At 32.8% G+C, this 17,177-nt stretch overlaps 1 protein-coding gene across 1 annotated transcript in view; it reads left to right on the top strand.

Moving 5' to 3' along the window:
* LOC111509878 (N-acetylgalactosaminyltransferase 6) overlaps positions 1-17,177 on the top strand; it is a 39,812-nt gene that overhangs the window by 10,139 nt on the left and 12,496 nt on the right. Inside the window, exons 3-5 of the mRNA XM_074170026.1 lie at positions 9,989-10,133; positions 14,292-14,458; positions 14,540-14,728. Of these exons, the coding sequence (XP_074026127.1) occupies positions 9,989-10,133; positions 14,292-14,458; positions 14,540-14,728 (501 nt within the window). The remainder of the gene's footprint in view (positions 1-9,988; positions 10,134-14,291; positions 14,459-14,539; positions 14,729-17,177) is intronic.

The raw sequence follows: 17,177 nt of genomic DNA, 5'->3' as shown, positions 1-17,177 counted from the left end.
CTCAAATACTAAGATTTCCTTACCAATAAACGAAATTTCTGTGGCTGGAAGTTGAATAAATAATATTTATGAACCGCCATTGTTTCATAGAGTCGTAAAATTTTCGCAGTGGAGTGAAACATCTTTCGAAGATATCGGGAAAAAAAAAAGAGCTGATGATGAGTTGAAGACTATTGTTTTCACCTGAAATATCTTGATGACCACCATTGGTTAAAAGCATTTCTTGTTGGTGATTTTACATCAATACTTTTTCATATATTAGGTTGTGTAGTGCTCTATTTGATCATTTCAATAGGCTCTTTATTGACAACCGACTTGAAGTCATACACATCCACACATGAACACGATGAAAACCATTATGACACCTTGATTTTTACTTTTTCCAACAGATTATAATCTCTAATAATTATTAGAGAAATATTATTTATGTGTTAATCAACGAAATGAAGAGACACAACTGAGTAATCCGCCCAGGGAACTGATATTAAGGATATAGAATAAAGAAAATACGTTTGTCTAGTTTCTACTGTGTTTATTTATTAACAGACAAAAGTATTTTCTTCATTCTATATTCAACATGAATTTCTACAAAATAAATAAGTCATCAATCGAACGAGTGATATTAAGGAGCTGAAAACATATATTAATATTAAAATGTAGTGCTTTTTCTGTGAAATGAGTTATTCGATTATTTAGACAAACTAACCCCCACAAATGTTCTCTTGAAGCCTACCAAACTATGTGGAATGTGTCATCAGGGTTATTTTCCTATGCTGAAATAATTTCTAAAAAAAATATGGTGCTTTCAACTATAAATTATATGAAGTGTGTCTTTTGCGGTAAAAACCCGTAATACAATTGGAATGCGGTACTATTTCATTGAAACGAGGTATTCTATAATTTAGAGGAGCATGGAAAAAAAAGGTTTTGGCTTTTTACTTCTCATCTTTATACAAAAAATTTGGAAAACCTCCAAAAGAACGCAGAAAGCAATTAATTACAGTTTTCTTGTAAATGAAATTTTATATTTTTCAGACATTTTATTGTGTAACAATCTTGTGGATGATGTCTGATTCAATACCATAAATAGAAAGAAGTGTTTTTGTATAACTCAATTTTCATATAAAAGTAGTTGTTTCAAAAGTACTCTTTCTATAGTTTTATTCAATGTTCATATGAAAGTAATTTTTTCAAAACGGTTTTTTCTTCCAGTTTCTGTGTGAAATTAACTTTTTTGCATGATATACACATTTTTGTAAAGAATTTATTTTGAGATTAATTGCTTTCTTTCTTCTTTTGGAATTTTCCCATATTTTTTGTATAAAGATGGAAAAGTAGAAAGCCAAAATATTTTTTCTCAAAAATTAATCTCTTAAAAATATACCCCTTTATATTTAGAAAAGCTATTCTCCACCAACCCCCCAACCGAGGCCATACAAACAGTAAGGAATGTATCTTCAGGGTTCCTGTATGCGGTAAAATCCCATGTTAAAATTAGAATGTGGTACTATTTCATTGAAATGTCATTAGATTATTTAGACTTGTTCGATTGATGACCTATTTATTTTTTAGAAATTAATATTGAATATAGAATAAAGAAAATAACTTTCGTCTAATTTCTACTGAGTTCTACTAAGTTCTAATCGTTCGTAGGGGTGCGACAGCTGATTAACGGAAAAACAGATTTTAAACATTTGTTTTTTAACACATTTTATAATCTCAGTAGAAATTAGACAAAAGTTATTTTAATTATTCTAGATTATTCAGAGACACCACCCACATCCACCTGCAGTATTATTTCACTGGAACTTGTTATTCCAATATTTAGGAAAATTATTCTACATCAACCCCCACCCGTGGTTTTACAAACTATAGAAAATGTATCTTCATGGCTTGTTTTTGTGGTAAAAACACATATATTAATTAATGCGGTATAGAATGCGGTATTATTTCGTTGAAACGATTCATTCTATTATTTAGAGAAGTTCTCAAACCTATTTTGTTGACCGCCCACTTCGATAATTAATTATTTTCTAACACCCCCCAAATCTTAAGAATCACAATCGCAGTCATTATTTTAATAATTAAATTATGTGTGTCATGTGAAAATAAGACTTTCTGATGAGGGTAATGTAAAACACCTTTTTGTAATATCATGTTATTCATGTTATTAAAACAAACATTTCAATTTGAATTTTAAAATTAATCTAATGTGAAGGATGAATTTGATGATTTTTAACAAGTTTGTTAATATCAGGCTCGAATTTACTCAAAAACAGCTGCAGTGGCGTAGCTTCCTTGGGTGGAACCCGGTGCGGAAGTTGGTTGTGTCACTCCATCGAAAGTAAAAAGCAATAAATTTTATATGATAAAGGTCATGGATCATTTATTATTATCATATTCAATATTATAATATTGAAGAAATAACAAAACACAATAATAACTAAGACAGAAAAGGAATTGTTGTACAATTAAAATTTCTTCTTTCTAGCTTTGACAGCTGCAAACTCAGCAATAACTTCATCGAACTTTATATTTTGTATTGCCTCGTGTTCGATGGCTAATATACCAAGATTGCTAAGCCGCCTTTGGGTCATTGTTGCCCGCAAATAGTTTTTTATTAATTTTAATTCACTGAAACTCCTCTCACATGAAGCTACGGATACGCAAACCGTCATGAACAATTTCAGTGCAATCATAAGATAACTTTGAAAAATCTAGAGACACCCAATCAGTAACCGTAATATTAGTGGCTTTTAAGTGTCTTCGCAGTCTTGATATCTCCAAAAATAATTCAGTTTCTGAGACCTCATCATGAAAATCAGTAAATTTAGATGTAGCTAATTTCAGTTCTTCAGTAGTCGCCAAAAGCAAAGCATTAGTTTGTACGATCTCGAACAATGAAGCTACATCTTGAAGAGACTTCGATCTTGTTTGGGGTTCAACTCTGAATCGGTCAAGACATTCCAAAATATCTTTTTGAAGTTCCTCTTTCAGTGTGAGTCCTGCATCGCTGGCTATTTCACCAACCATCCGTTTTTTACGCCGAAGTCGTTTTTCTGTTGGAATATCGTAGTCTTCTGATTTTTTCGTTGCAATGTCTATTGCCTCTTCCACAATGTGATCCCGTTTTTCTTCGATATAAAAACGAAGTGCCACTATTTTGTAGCAGTTTCGTCAACAGTCAAGGCTTTACTTTGCAACGCAATCTGTGTAGCATTTATTTCCCGAAGAACATCATACCAGAAGAAAAGATAACATAAAAAAGTGTAATTGAACACAGCAGCCATGAGGTTTTGTGCAGCACCTCTGGTGTCTACATTTTCTCGTCTATCACACAATTCCTTAATTGCGTCTACAAGTCCTTTAAAATTCTCTGCTAGTGCTTTTACTGCACGGTAATGAGCACTCCAACGCGTTGTTGAGATTCTTTTAACAGATAATTTGCTGTGTTTCATAAGCACTTCCCAACGGCTAGTGGAGGCGGAAAAAAAGAAAAAATCGTCTCTACCCTTCCAAAAAATGTAACGCATGATACATTTGGGCAAATGAATGTTGACCACACAAATTAATCGAGTGATCAATTCAACCAATAAAAATTGCTTTATTGTTTTTTGTTTTAATAATTGTACTCCTCCGTGCACACCGCTCATAACAGCAGCATTGTCATAGCCTTGGGAATGACACATCATAATATCTAAATCGTCTGTCTGAAGCTTGTCAAGAATTTCATCGCTTAGATCAGCAGCTTTTTTTCCTTGCAAAGGAAAACATCCAAGGAATGGTTCTTCAACTTCCACTTTCCTATTTTCTATTTTCACATAACTTCAGACATTTGGCCAGTATGTGAAATGTCAGGTGTGTTATCAAACATAATACCAAAATATTTCGCTGATTTAATTTCGTTGACAAGCTTAGTTTTCACATGGTTTGATAGAACATTATTGAATTCATTCTGTATATCTGGCGACAAATGTGATACTTTTGAAGTTTTATCTTCCTCCAATTTCATCATGTGTTCCTTCAACACTACATCATACTTTGACAATAGTTTTACTAATTCCAAAAAATTGCCTTCATTTTTAGAGTCTTGTCCTTCATTATGTCCACGAAACGCCAAGTTTTGTTTAGCCAGAAATAAAGTTATATCCAGTAATCTAGTCAAAAGATGCTTCCACTTCTGTTTTTCTGTATCCATCAATTGCAAAGCTGCATCATCTATTGTTTTATTCAATTTTAGTCTCATTTCTAAAGTTTTCCATTTCTTAAGATTTTCTAGATGTTCATTTGAACATTCGTGGTCAGCTACTTTCGGATTTAATTTCCACCACTTTTGATATCCAGTCGTAAATGTTCCCGCATTGGTATTATTGGCTATAGCAAATAAACCACCATCCATGACCGTAGGATTTTTTCACCATTAGGCATAATTTTATAAAACCAATCTTTTGAGAGATGACGAGCGTCACCTTTTATTTTGGTTTAGTGCCTAGAAACAGTGGTAAATGGTCCTTATTTGTTTTGGAAGTATCCACTTCCTTTTTTTATTATTTCAATGCGAACATTGAAAGGAACAGGAATGCTCCATTCTGACACATCATTCAATTGAGGAAATGGTTCATTGGTAGCAATAGTACTGCTACTGTATTTCATCAGTTCGGACTTCCATTGTCTAATATAATATAAATTGATTTGCAATTCCTGAAAAATATTAAAAGATTAACCGAAAACAACAATTTTATTTGAACAAAAAAACTGAATGTACAAAGAAATAACATGAAACCAAACAACAACCAAAAAATAAAAATTGAATTATTAATAAAAGCTGAAATTTAAAAATTATTATTAACAAAAAATGAAAAATATAAATAAAAATTAAAAGATTTTAAACCAAGTTATGTCACGACGTTTCGATTGTTAGTATAATCTTTTAATTTTTCTTTTTTTGTTAATGATAATTTTTAAATTTCAGCTTTTATTAACATTTCAATTTTTATTTTTTGGTTGTTGTTTGGTTTTATGTTATTTCTTACTAATTTCAGGTTTTTGTTCAAATAAAATTGTTGTTTTCGGTTAATCTTTTTAATATTTTTCAGGAATTGCAAATCAATTTATATTATATTAGACAATGGAAGTCCGAACTGATGAAATACACCACGAAACATTGTCAACCACCTTCAAACAAAAGTACTGCTACTATTATTTTCAGCATCTTCTTCGTTTGTGTTTATTAATTCTGTATTGTCAATGTTGCTTCCTGAAGATGAGCTGATATTATCTAAATCATCTCTTGCATTTGCATCAAGGTGAAAATCAGTTTCTTTTGATGAGCTTGGGCTGTCATCAGTTTTTGTAACATATTTGAAAATCGATCCAGACATACTCTGAGCTACATCCAGTCTAGCCTGTTTGGCTTTCCTTTGCTGAAATCCACTTTTTTTTTGGGTGTATGCACTCTGCGGGGAATTTTTCACTTAAAGTTTGTTTCTTACACTAAAACAAAAAGCCAGTTGTTATGGTCTATAATGTGAGAGTATTTTCTCATAAACTAGTTAAGCAATATGAAACGAATTTACTAAAAACTTTATTAAAAAAATTAGAAATTAATTAATTAGTAAAATTATTCGAATAACAAGATTAGTAAATTCCTTTATGGTGCCAATCCATACGTACTCACGCAAAAATGACAGATATGACATTAGCCATTTTTACATAACCCTATAGGTTTCGTCCATAGAAGTACTAGGAAATTAATTTAATTATAAAATTATCTTACCTGTAAAATATTCGATATGAATCCTAATTTAATTATAAAATTATCTTACCTCTAAAATATTCAATATGAATCAATAAATCTTATTAATCTTCACAAAACAGCATTTAAGTTTCTAAAATATATTTTTTTCTTTTTCTATCACCATAGAATAATACACGTTTAACAATTCACGCCAACCAAATGGTTGCAACTGAGACGTCATAGATCGCGATTATGGAACGGGGAATCCCTCACGGGAATCCCCCAATTATACATAGAGCTGAGCTAGTGCTAGTGGAGGAATCCCCGAAAAAGACATTTTTCTGCTAGCGATTTTTTTTGTTTGTGCATTGTTCTTAAAGTTGAGAGATCGGGTGGGTGTCAACCGAAAAAGATGACACCCGGTGCGGCCCAGTTCTTGAAATAAGTCACACTTTTGTCTTTTTTATCTGAATGCATTTTATTCAAATGATCTTGTAGCTTTGAGGGTTTCATCGCTTCATTCAAAAATGTTTTTTGACAAAGAAGGCATATAGGCGAAGATGGATTTGTGGGATTTTCAATAAATCCATATTTTATATATTCCGCGCTATACTGCCGTTTCTTCTTTTTTGCTTCCGACATAATTTTGTCTTGCCGAAGAATCGAGTACAGCACTTTTCCCAGCAAGTCGTTAACTAAATTCACTAGTTTTCGTAATATCGTCAAATGACATCACTGGCTTGTTCGTGTCATCTTGGTTTAAACATGTTGGAGCCTGGCTCCCTTACTCTTTCGACTGATGTAGACATTACTGGCTGGACGGCGCGCGCGCTTTTATATGAGGCAGCGGGCGGGCCTAGTACTATCGAGAATGGAGACTAGAAACTTCTCGCTTCGCATTGAAGCTTACCGCCATCTATTGTACAGTTTGACAACTATCGGATAGGAAATAGTTACTGTCTAGTTCCCTAGATGGCGTTACACGAGGAATCGCGCGTTAAGCGTAAAGGAGTGGTAAAGTTTGTGTTAAAAGCAAAAAAAAAACATTTTTGAATTAGCCATCGCCCCCCTCAACCGTTTCAACGCCCCCCAATCTTCTCTGAGCCCTTTACTTCCCCCCTATAGGCCTCCAGCGCCCACAAGGGGGCGTTATCGCCCACTTTGAGAAAGAGAAATTTAGAGTAACTACCCCTACCCGTACCAGCCCCTTCCAGAGGCCTTACGAACTACGGGAAATGTGTCATTAGGGTTTTTTTACTAGTAAAATATATTTCAAATGCAGAATGCGGTACTATTCACTATATGAAGTTCATCACCAATAATTTGTCTTATTTATTTTTAACCCCTTGATATCAGGTCCCTAGGCGGATTGCTCAGTTGCGTCTTTTTATGGAGTTGAATAATAAAGCATCAGTAATGATTTGTTAGAAAAAGCGAACATAGGGTGTCATAATTTTTTTAGTCGTGTAGGTGTATATATGTGGATATCGGTCTCTCAAGACACTTCTTTCATTTGAAAGTATATATACCTATTAACGATAGATTCTTGTCGTATACCGGTCTCAATTCGAGAGTTATGCATCCGCATAATACCTTTGTACACATGCGGTTAGTTTTTAGTAGTAACAAATGCATAAAAATGGAATCTACGGGATCGGATCTATGGACCATGGACAACATGAGAACAAGCCAGAAAAAAGATAATGATATGGAACTGTGATTCGAAGCTGGCTAAACAACATCTGATTGGCAGTGTCTCCAAGAATGTTGCAGACGTCAAAGAATATTGGGCTCAATGGAATTCTTTATACTCCCTCAACGAGGCCACGAATATGAACCAGCTGGTTCTAACAAGAGCACATGTGTACTTAATGAACTTCATGATAGCCCAGCAGCAGAAAACTTTGGCGTTAACAAACTTTGTCACCTAGGAAAAAGAAAATCATTTCCAACTCACAGATAAGCTGGACATAGGGCCACTTGGTGACAAGAGATAAAGAACTTGATCTACCCCATTCCACTAAAACTAAAGAGTAAAACACTGATCATCCACGTATAAAGACAGGCTTCCTACGATGCTGATGATTCTTTAAATAAATACGACAGAATCAGGCAGACTTATTACTTGGGACAGAATAGCTTGAATAGAGGGGCAATCTTACAAGCATGAACATAGCGAACAAAGCGAGTTAACGAACCACCTAGGATGAATAACTGTCTAAAGTATTGCATGGCGAAACGTATACCTATTTCGTATAACGTGTGCCGAGCACTGACGAATTTACTGAAATATTCGTCCTGGCTATAAATATAAGGAAACTTCGAATTAATCGAAGGCTGGTTCCAATTGGAAGTGATAGTATCAAATAAATTAGTGAATATAATTTTGAAATGTAACGAGGTTTCAGCTTATATTTTACGTTAATGTTTAAAGTTTTTGACTTTGTACACCACTCATTATTTTCAAAATCCTACAAAGACGTGTCCATGTCTGAAGTACTTCTTATATCGAGAGCATTATTTTTTTCCAAAAACTATTCATAATATTTACAATCCCAATTTTAAATTCCACAAAATTCAAGCATATTTGGAATTTTTCAAATTTTGTTGCTCAGTGAGGCAAAGTACAAACCATATGAGAGGAAACAACTCAAATTATAATCGAAGAGAGCAAAATCCGGGCTGGTAGAGCATGGTCGAACAAACCTGAAGTACCAAACGTTTCGTCTGATACTGCTGAAGTAATTATCAGTGATGTATGAAGTACCAAACGTTTCGTCTGCTACTGCGGAAAACAGCAGTGATGATGTATGCCGGTTCCATTTGACCGCGACCAACCAGTCCAGATTTTGTCCTCTTTAATCATGATTCCGACCCCAAATTTGTTCGTCCGTTCGACCTTTCCTTTTTATTTGGGTCGTTATATGTTGCCAAGCACCAAGTTCAATATACGTTAAAATTCAGTTGAAGTTCTACTTTTTTTTTTAGTAACTTTGTCGCTACTCCCTATACCTCTAGCCAGTGCATTAGTTTACAAGTTCAATGAACCCAAATTAAAAATATTTTATTCATCAGTTAGATCAATGAAATCACTTTTTATATGCGTATTGCGGAAAAAAAATTTGTCAACAAAATCACTACTGTGTCATTAGCCTCGTGTTCTGTTTAGGTTTCATAACTGTCTCCTTGCGTTATAAGTTATTTAAACTTCCATTAACCGTGAAACAGAGGAGAGTAAATTACTCCTTATTAAATAACTGGCACTGAATTTATAAGATAATGATAAGAAAGAGTGTTCTGCCACTGTTTCACTTCTGGTTTTGAAGTCTTAACAATTTGCTTACTTTTTTATGACAATGTCTTTTTGTCTACTTTATAAAAAACTGCATTACAATGATAAGTAAAAAAGTAAAACATTGTCTTCAGTCCATATTCAGACAAAAGACTGGTAGTTGATAAGAATTTATCCTCTAATTCCAGCCTGTCTCCATAGTTTAAATACCTTCAGAAGCTTACCAAAGACGTACCAATCAAAAAAATTTCAAGAAGCGTTCCTTCATTCTATAGTTGTTCATGACACTAGACTTTTTTAGTCTTCTAAATTATATATGTGCAGCGTGTTCTTTGAAAGAAGTTCTAATAAATCGCTAAATCTGACCCAATTACTTTTTGCACAGTACTCTCAGCTTATTTTATAAATCAAAATCTTTCAGTTTGCTTGTTTTTAGGATATTTTAACACAATCAGTCCAAAAGGTACTTTTATGTTCAATGTATATGTTGGTTCATTTGGAGCAACAATGAACTTTAACTTATCGCCTTTTTATGTTATCTTATAGCTTTTTGAATCATTGGGAAAATAAATTATTATTATTATATAACTTTATATCTCCTTATCAACTTGATGACTATGTTTGAAGATACTTATTGTTTTCATCTATGTTCTTGAGAACATTTTTCTCAATATTGTATCTTGCTTTGACTAATGGGAACATAACAAACATGTGAACAATAAAGTATAGTCACGTCATATTTTTGTGTGTAATATATCTGAAAGAACTGGGAGTTCAGTTCTGTACCTTAAATATCCCTAACAATAGGAAACTGGAATTCGCTTATCTCAAAAAACAAATAACTGAAAAGTATTTTGAATAAAGCATAAGAATGTTATGAGGTACTTATACTGACTAATCTAATAAACAATTTCAACCTATTTCTCCAAAGAAAAATTGATAAATGAACAATTTTTCAGGTCCAGGTGAGCAGGGAAAACCAGCATATCTAAGTCAGTCTGAAAATGAAAACTATGATTCATTATACAAGGTGAACGGGTTCAATGCAGCTCTTAGTGATAAAATTGCTATAGATAGAGCAGTACCGGATATTAGGCATTCAGGGTAAGTGTCAATATAAAATTGGAGAACTAGTATATATGTGTTTTATTGAAATCTATTTTGGAACATCATATCAATATACATATATATATATATATATATATATATATATATATATATATATTTATTTATATATATATATATATATATATATATATATTTATATATATATATATATATATATATATATATATATATATATATTTATATATATATATATATATATATATATATATATATATATATATATATATAAATAGATAAGTACTTTTTGATCATTCCCATATTGATTTCAATTTAAGAGCCACCGGTAGACAGCTGTTTCAGCCTATTGGGCATCGTCAGTACCGGGCAAGCGGTCCTCGATCGAAGACAAAATGAGAAAAACCAAGAAAGTACTTGATAAAAATAGCTGCGTAAACGCAAGCGAAATATAAGTGAAACCACCTATTGGTGTGACACCCAAGTCAACTTGCCAAGTTTTTATGCCAGTGTTGGTGGTTTGACCAATCAACCGACAACTGCGGTAGCAGACATTTGGGAATATATATATATATATATATATATATATATATATATATATATATATATATTATATTATATTATATTATATTGTTATTTGTGACATGACATGTAACAGAAAACCACAACTTCCATTTCAATTTTGTTATCACACTCCATATATTTCTACATTTTTATGAACATTTTTAGCGATCATTCTTACTGACCCTGTAAATGACCACTGAGCTCTTTAATTTTTCATTAATATAACTCCAATAATATTGTCTTAGTTTTCTGATTGATTCGGCCGTTACTTGATGAAGATCCATGGTAATTTCAAAAACTACACCTCACAATTTGATCTTCACAAACTTCATTTGAAAAATATATCACAACATATTTCGCTAGCACAGTAGCTTTGTCAAGCCACTTGACAGCGAAACATGTGATATATTTTTCAAATAAAGTTTGTGGAGATCAAATCGTGAGGTGTAGTTTTTGAAAATATTGTCTAAGTTCTCCTTGAAAATGACAACAAGTAAGTACTGTCGACATATTTGGAAATATTTATTTATTTATTTACGGCAATGCCTATTTTTTACAAAATAATAAACAAGTTCACATATATGTATTTAACAGTAATATAAGCTAGGTTTTAGGAAAAAATATATAAAATAAAATTTAAAAAAGTTAATGAATGTTTCCAAAGAAGAATTGAAAAATTCTAAATCTACATTGTATGTATTTGCAAGTCTCAAAATTCTACCTACAGATTCATTCCGGCCATAGTTGGTGCGACAAAAGGGTGCTTTGAAGATTTCCGAATTTCTTGTTCTCCTTGGATTCACATTTAAAGTTATAAGTTCGACAAGTTCCTGGGAATTGATGCTACCATTGATTATTTTATGAATTAGTGTAAGATCTGATTTTAATCTTCTATTTATTTGAATTGAATTTGAATTGGAGATATCTTCATTACTTTCAACAAAAATTAATTGAAATTGTTAGCAGCTTGTAGCTCTGTTCTCGCTTTGACGACAGCGCCATTAGTACTAAAATTGATAGATTTGAAGTTTAATGGTTGTTTGTCACCTTTTATCAATATTTTCATTGTTTTTCACATTTCCCGCAAGTTATCACTATTCGCATCAATTTTGTTTTCATAGTATTGAGACTTTTTGATTTTTAACATATCAACTACTTGATTCCGTTTCAGTTTATATCGCTTCCAGGACTCCTCCTTCTCAATTCCGGAAATTTTAATGAATTCTTTGTAAGCCCTGTCTCTAAATTTCGAAGCAGATCTGATTTCGTCATCATACCAGGGGACTTGATTTGATTTATTCTCAATTTCAACTATTGGCGTAATATAATTTAATAGTATTCCACATTTCGACTCAATATTACTGTATATTTCATTCACATCATTAGACCCGTTCAACCAATCGCATTCAGTTAGTTTCAAATTTATTTTATGAAAAACGTCATCATTTAGTATTCGCATGAAAAATGTATTACTCACTATTTGATCTTTGTTGTGTAAGTTTAAGGATTATAAAGTGATCTGTAATTACTGGTTCATAATGTACCTATACAAACTTTCACGTTATTTTGATTTGATAGCACATAATCAATTAAAGAAGAACTAGTTGAATTCCGTAAGCTGTACTAATATTTTTAATTTTTTTGCTGTAGAAGCCATTGCCCAAGAAATCTATATTTACATCACCTATTAAAATAAATTTTTTGTTGATTGTGAAATAATCTTCACACCACTCTTCAAATTTACCTAAAAATTTACTATGACACGCATTTGGTGAATGATAAGTCCAGCAATCAACCACTTACTACCATTCACTTCAACATTAATAAGTTGACACCAGTAATTTTTATCCAAAATACATTTTTTCTTCACTGAATAACTGACATCTTCACGCACATAAACTAATACTCGGCTCGAAGAATCACATCTTATAATGGAATATCCAGTAACAGCTATTTCTATGAGCCAGAGTATTTAAGTTAAGAATGTCCAATATAATTCACCAATATGATATCCCAGTTTATATGCAGAGTACCTTAAAAACTTATTTTGAACACTTTCAAGCATATCAATATCTACATGATATGAAGGTCACCAAATTGTGGAATTGTATTCGATTATTGATCCAACAATTGAACAATATATGATTTCTATTGAAGTGACAGATAATTAATTTGCAGTGTTATGAGAGTACAAGTTTCTCCCTGGCTGCTGTACCCAACAAATTTTCAATGTTAGTATACTAACTGGTCAGAAAAAACTACCCTTCTACTGAAAATATATATTTGTATATATGCTAAGGTTTTATCCCGGATACCCATCTATTCGTCTTTGATATCACGAAGTTTCTGCAAGATCGCACTTACCAAATTTATGTACTTTGCTTGGGAGCTGAACTCGAAACAGTTTTTAAGTTTTTTGAAAAGGACCCATGATTCACTTCGAAATGATAATATTGGCCTGTATATTGCCCTGTATATTGCCCTGTATATTGCCCTGTATATTGCCCTAAAAACATTATTACTCGTTTTTTTTGTGATTTCACTGTTTTGTTTTTATTGTCTTTTCTATTCTGATGTTAATTTCGATTTCGTCACTATTGTTACTGTATATGTCTTCTCCTAGATATTTTAAAGATGTTACTTGTTCTAAATTTACATCATCAGATCTTATGCTTATATTTTCTTGTTCTTTCTCTACTACCATTACCTTTATTTTATTTTTATTTAGATCCATTCCGTATTCTCTAAGTATATTATCCAGGGTTTCTGAGTTACTTTGTAGATCTTTCTTTCTCAGTCATTATGACTATATCATTAGCAAATGCTCCTTCCGATATATCTACTTTATTCATGTTTCTATATCCCACATGTAGTTTTTTGTTTTCAAATGTATCGTTCTCCATAACTTCATTTATGTATTTGGTGAATAATATGGGACTTGAGCCACCATCTTGTCTCAGATCTTCTTTTGTTAAATGCCGCTGATGTTCAGCCCTGTGTATATCTTTTCTTTATACATGTGATCTCATTGCTAATTCCTCTTTTTTCTAATATATCCCATAACTTTTCTCTATAATTTTTCCATAAACACTAGTTTTCTCTGTTGTAGTTATTTTTCGATCACTTGTGTTGTAAAAATATGATCTTGTATACTCCTCAACTTTCTGAAACCACTTTGGGACTCTTCTAATGTATTATCTATTACTGGTCTAATTTTCTCATCCAATATTTGTTCATATATTTTCATTGCAACACTCAACAAATATATCTATAATTATTGCAGTCTTGCATGTCTCCTTTTTTATATATTGGTACAATTAGTGCAGTTTGCTAGTCTTCAGATATTCATTGTTCTATCCAAACTTGCCAAACTTCTATCCCATGTTCTTATTATTTCCTTTGTCAATTTGTCAAATCCTTCAGATTGTAAGGCTAGGTTCTTGATCCATAAGCAACAAAATATTAATACATAATAATTGAAAAAGAAGTTAATAGTTTCATATTTTTTAATGTTCTTGTTCCATAATAGCTAACACAAAATCATATAGTAAACATGAAAAATATGTCAATACTATTCGTCATCGTATTCTCTTAAAATTTGCACTATCATTCCAGTTGTAAAAACAAGAAATATTTGAAAAAACTTCCAACAGTAAGCGTGATCGTTCCATTTCACAACGAACATTGGACCACGCTATTGAGGACTGCTGCTAGTGTTGTAAATAGATCGCCTCCAGATCTACTGAAAGAGGTCATTCTTGTAGATGATTTTAGCTCAAAAGGTGATAATAATGAAAATAGTTGAACTCTTAGACTGTGCCTTTAGTTTGGATAGACTCATGATTTTTTCCATATTTTTATAGAATTTAGTAAGACACCTTTAGATGCTTACTTGAAAGCGAACTTAACAAAAGTTAGAGCCATACATTTACCAGAGAGAAGTGGACTGATTCGAGCCAGGTTAGCAGGTGCTAGAGAAGCAACAGCAGAAGTGCTGATTTTTTTAGATTCTCATACTGAGGCTAACGTCAACTGGCTACCACCTTTATTAGGTAAGAATAAACAACTTTCTTGGCATGTACTAGTATTTCATTTAAGTGCTTCCTATTATAACGAATTAAAGAATTTACTGTCTTAAACAAGTTTATTTCTAACAATATTTCACTATTGCAAACTAATTTATTTACAACACTTAGCACTTAATTTATTTTCACTACTTGAATTCTTTATTTGCTAAATTCGACTGCCATCTCTGGACGAAAAGCGGGCCTTATATATCGGTAACGATCGTTCTAGATTTCTCTAGTGGTTTCGGTACTCAACTAGAATTTAACCGGCGTTTCTTCGACTGCTGTCTTTCACGGTGAGTCATGTGTTTATTCACTGGTTGAGATATCGGTCAGAGCCGGCTTCAGCTTCGTTACACTATCTTTAAATTTAAATAAAACAAAGTGTGTATGAGATATTTTTGAAATTTTTTATTTGTTTAAAAGACCTATTGATGCCATTATGTGTGGAATATAACACCGTAACATCACCTCCCTGTGAGGTGACCATTCCCTCAAATCGCTCTTGCAGAATATCCAATGTGGCATGGGCTAAAGGCACGTAGCGCCGTCCTGTTGAAACCAAATGTCGTTGGTGTCCAGATCATTCAATTCAGGCCATAAGAAGTTGGCAATCATCGACCTATAGTGCCGACCGTTAACAGTGAAATCCTGGCCAACGTCGTTCTCAAAGAAATATGGACTAATGACGCCGCCAGCCCAAAATCCACACCAAACAGTGACTTTTCTGAGACGCATTGGACGCTGTTGGATCTCATGTGGATTGGTATAGTTCCAAATTCGACAATTTTGTTTGTTCACATACCCAGTGTGGTCTGCGAAAGGGCGAGTTCTTCTGAGCGATGCGAAATCGACTGCCTCAGATTCTCCTGCACACTTTCACATACAGCGGCGATGTTTTCTGTTGATCTTGCGTTTTGTCGACATACGGGTGTTGGTCGCTCGTTTACTGAACCAGTGGACTCAAATTTTTCAACTACATTGCGAATAGTCCTGTCGGTAAGACAATTATTTACACATGATGTTGAATACTTTACTTATCCATGTTAATTTGACAAAACAGATCGAATAAATGACAACTAATTTGACCGATGTAGCTTCAACAAGATGGCCATTATCAATTGTCAGAGTTCAAAAGTCCCTGTTTGAACACCCTTATGCTTACTACTTCAATCTCTTCTAGAAATGTGTTCCTTTCAATTGTTACTATTTGTGTTCTTAATTCTAGTTCTTCCTTTTTTCATGTTTTGGGATCAATATTTTGTTATTACCTTTTTTTATATTTCCAATTCAGAAATCAGAATCATTTGAATTGAAAGGGGTATATTTTTAGGAGAAAATCATTTTTGGGAAAGAAATGTTTTAGCTTTCTACTTTTCCATCTATATACAAGAAAAGTGGAAATCTTCCAGAGAAAGGAAGAAAATGAATCATTTCAAAATAAACTATACAAAGATGTGTATGTAAGTTCATGAAAGAAGTAACTTTCTCACACAAACTGGAAGAAAAAGCCCTCTCGAAACAACTACTTTTATATAAACATTGAATTACACAAAAAAAATACTTTTGCAACAACTACCTTTATCTGAACATTATCAACCGTGTTGTTCTTTGGGTAGTAGATTATATTTATAATTGATTGAAGTGAGTCCATCTAACATGTATGATAGTATTTGAAGATCTTTGTTAAAGGTGAGATGATACAGGACTATAGTTTACAATGCTGCATCTTTCTTTCTTTTTATGTATCGGAGTAATTTTTTTCGACTTCATGTGACTGGGAAAAATTCCTTTTTCTAGAGAGCTTATGTGTTTAATAAATGCAGGACCTGCTACATTAAACTGTAAATGTAATTTTTTTCTGCAACTCATCATAAAAACTGGGATCAAAACCAATTGTAAATGCCTCAAACACTCCTGTAATGAATGCACAAGGTCGCTTTCCCCATTATATGTAGATATGGGTATACAAGTGCAATGGTTCATCCAAGGGGCTTGATGCTGGTAACTTGAAGAGAACATACAGCATAATTTCCCATATGAATGGCAGAGAGATGTATACTGACTTTCAGGAAAAAATCAAGTTGCTGCTACGAATATGCCTAAGTTTTGATCTTATTCCACTTTTAAAGACGGTGACGGTAACAGAAAGAGAGCTGCAAAATGAATATCTACTAAAGGAGCTAGCAGTTATCTAATTTGCCCCTTCCATGTTAATTCCTACTTCGGCAACAGGGACGCCGCGAAATTTTTATTTTGGCGAACCTGTATTATAATCTATATAGATTTTTCAACTCTAACCTTTGCATTAATTTGTATATATGAAAAAATGGAATTGCAGGTATTTGTTTTTGAGGCGCCTATTTGAGAAACCCGTAAATTTTTTCTCATTCTCTAATTCTACATGCCATCTAATTTTGAATGTTGAAGCAAA

This window comes from Leptinotarsa decemlineata, unplaced genomic scaffold, assembly GCF_025532065.1.
Source record: "Leptinotarsa decemlineata unplaced genomic scaffold, Ldec_3_MD MMD2_P_RNA_scaffold_6, whole genome shotgun sequence".
In the NCBI taxonomy this organism is placed as follows: domain Eukaryota; kingdom Metazoa; phylum Arthropoda; class Insecta; order Coleoptera; family Chrysomelidae; genus Leptinotarsa; species Leptinotarsa decemlineata.
This window is presented reverse-complemented; position numbering and strand designations above follow the sequence as displayed.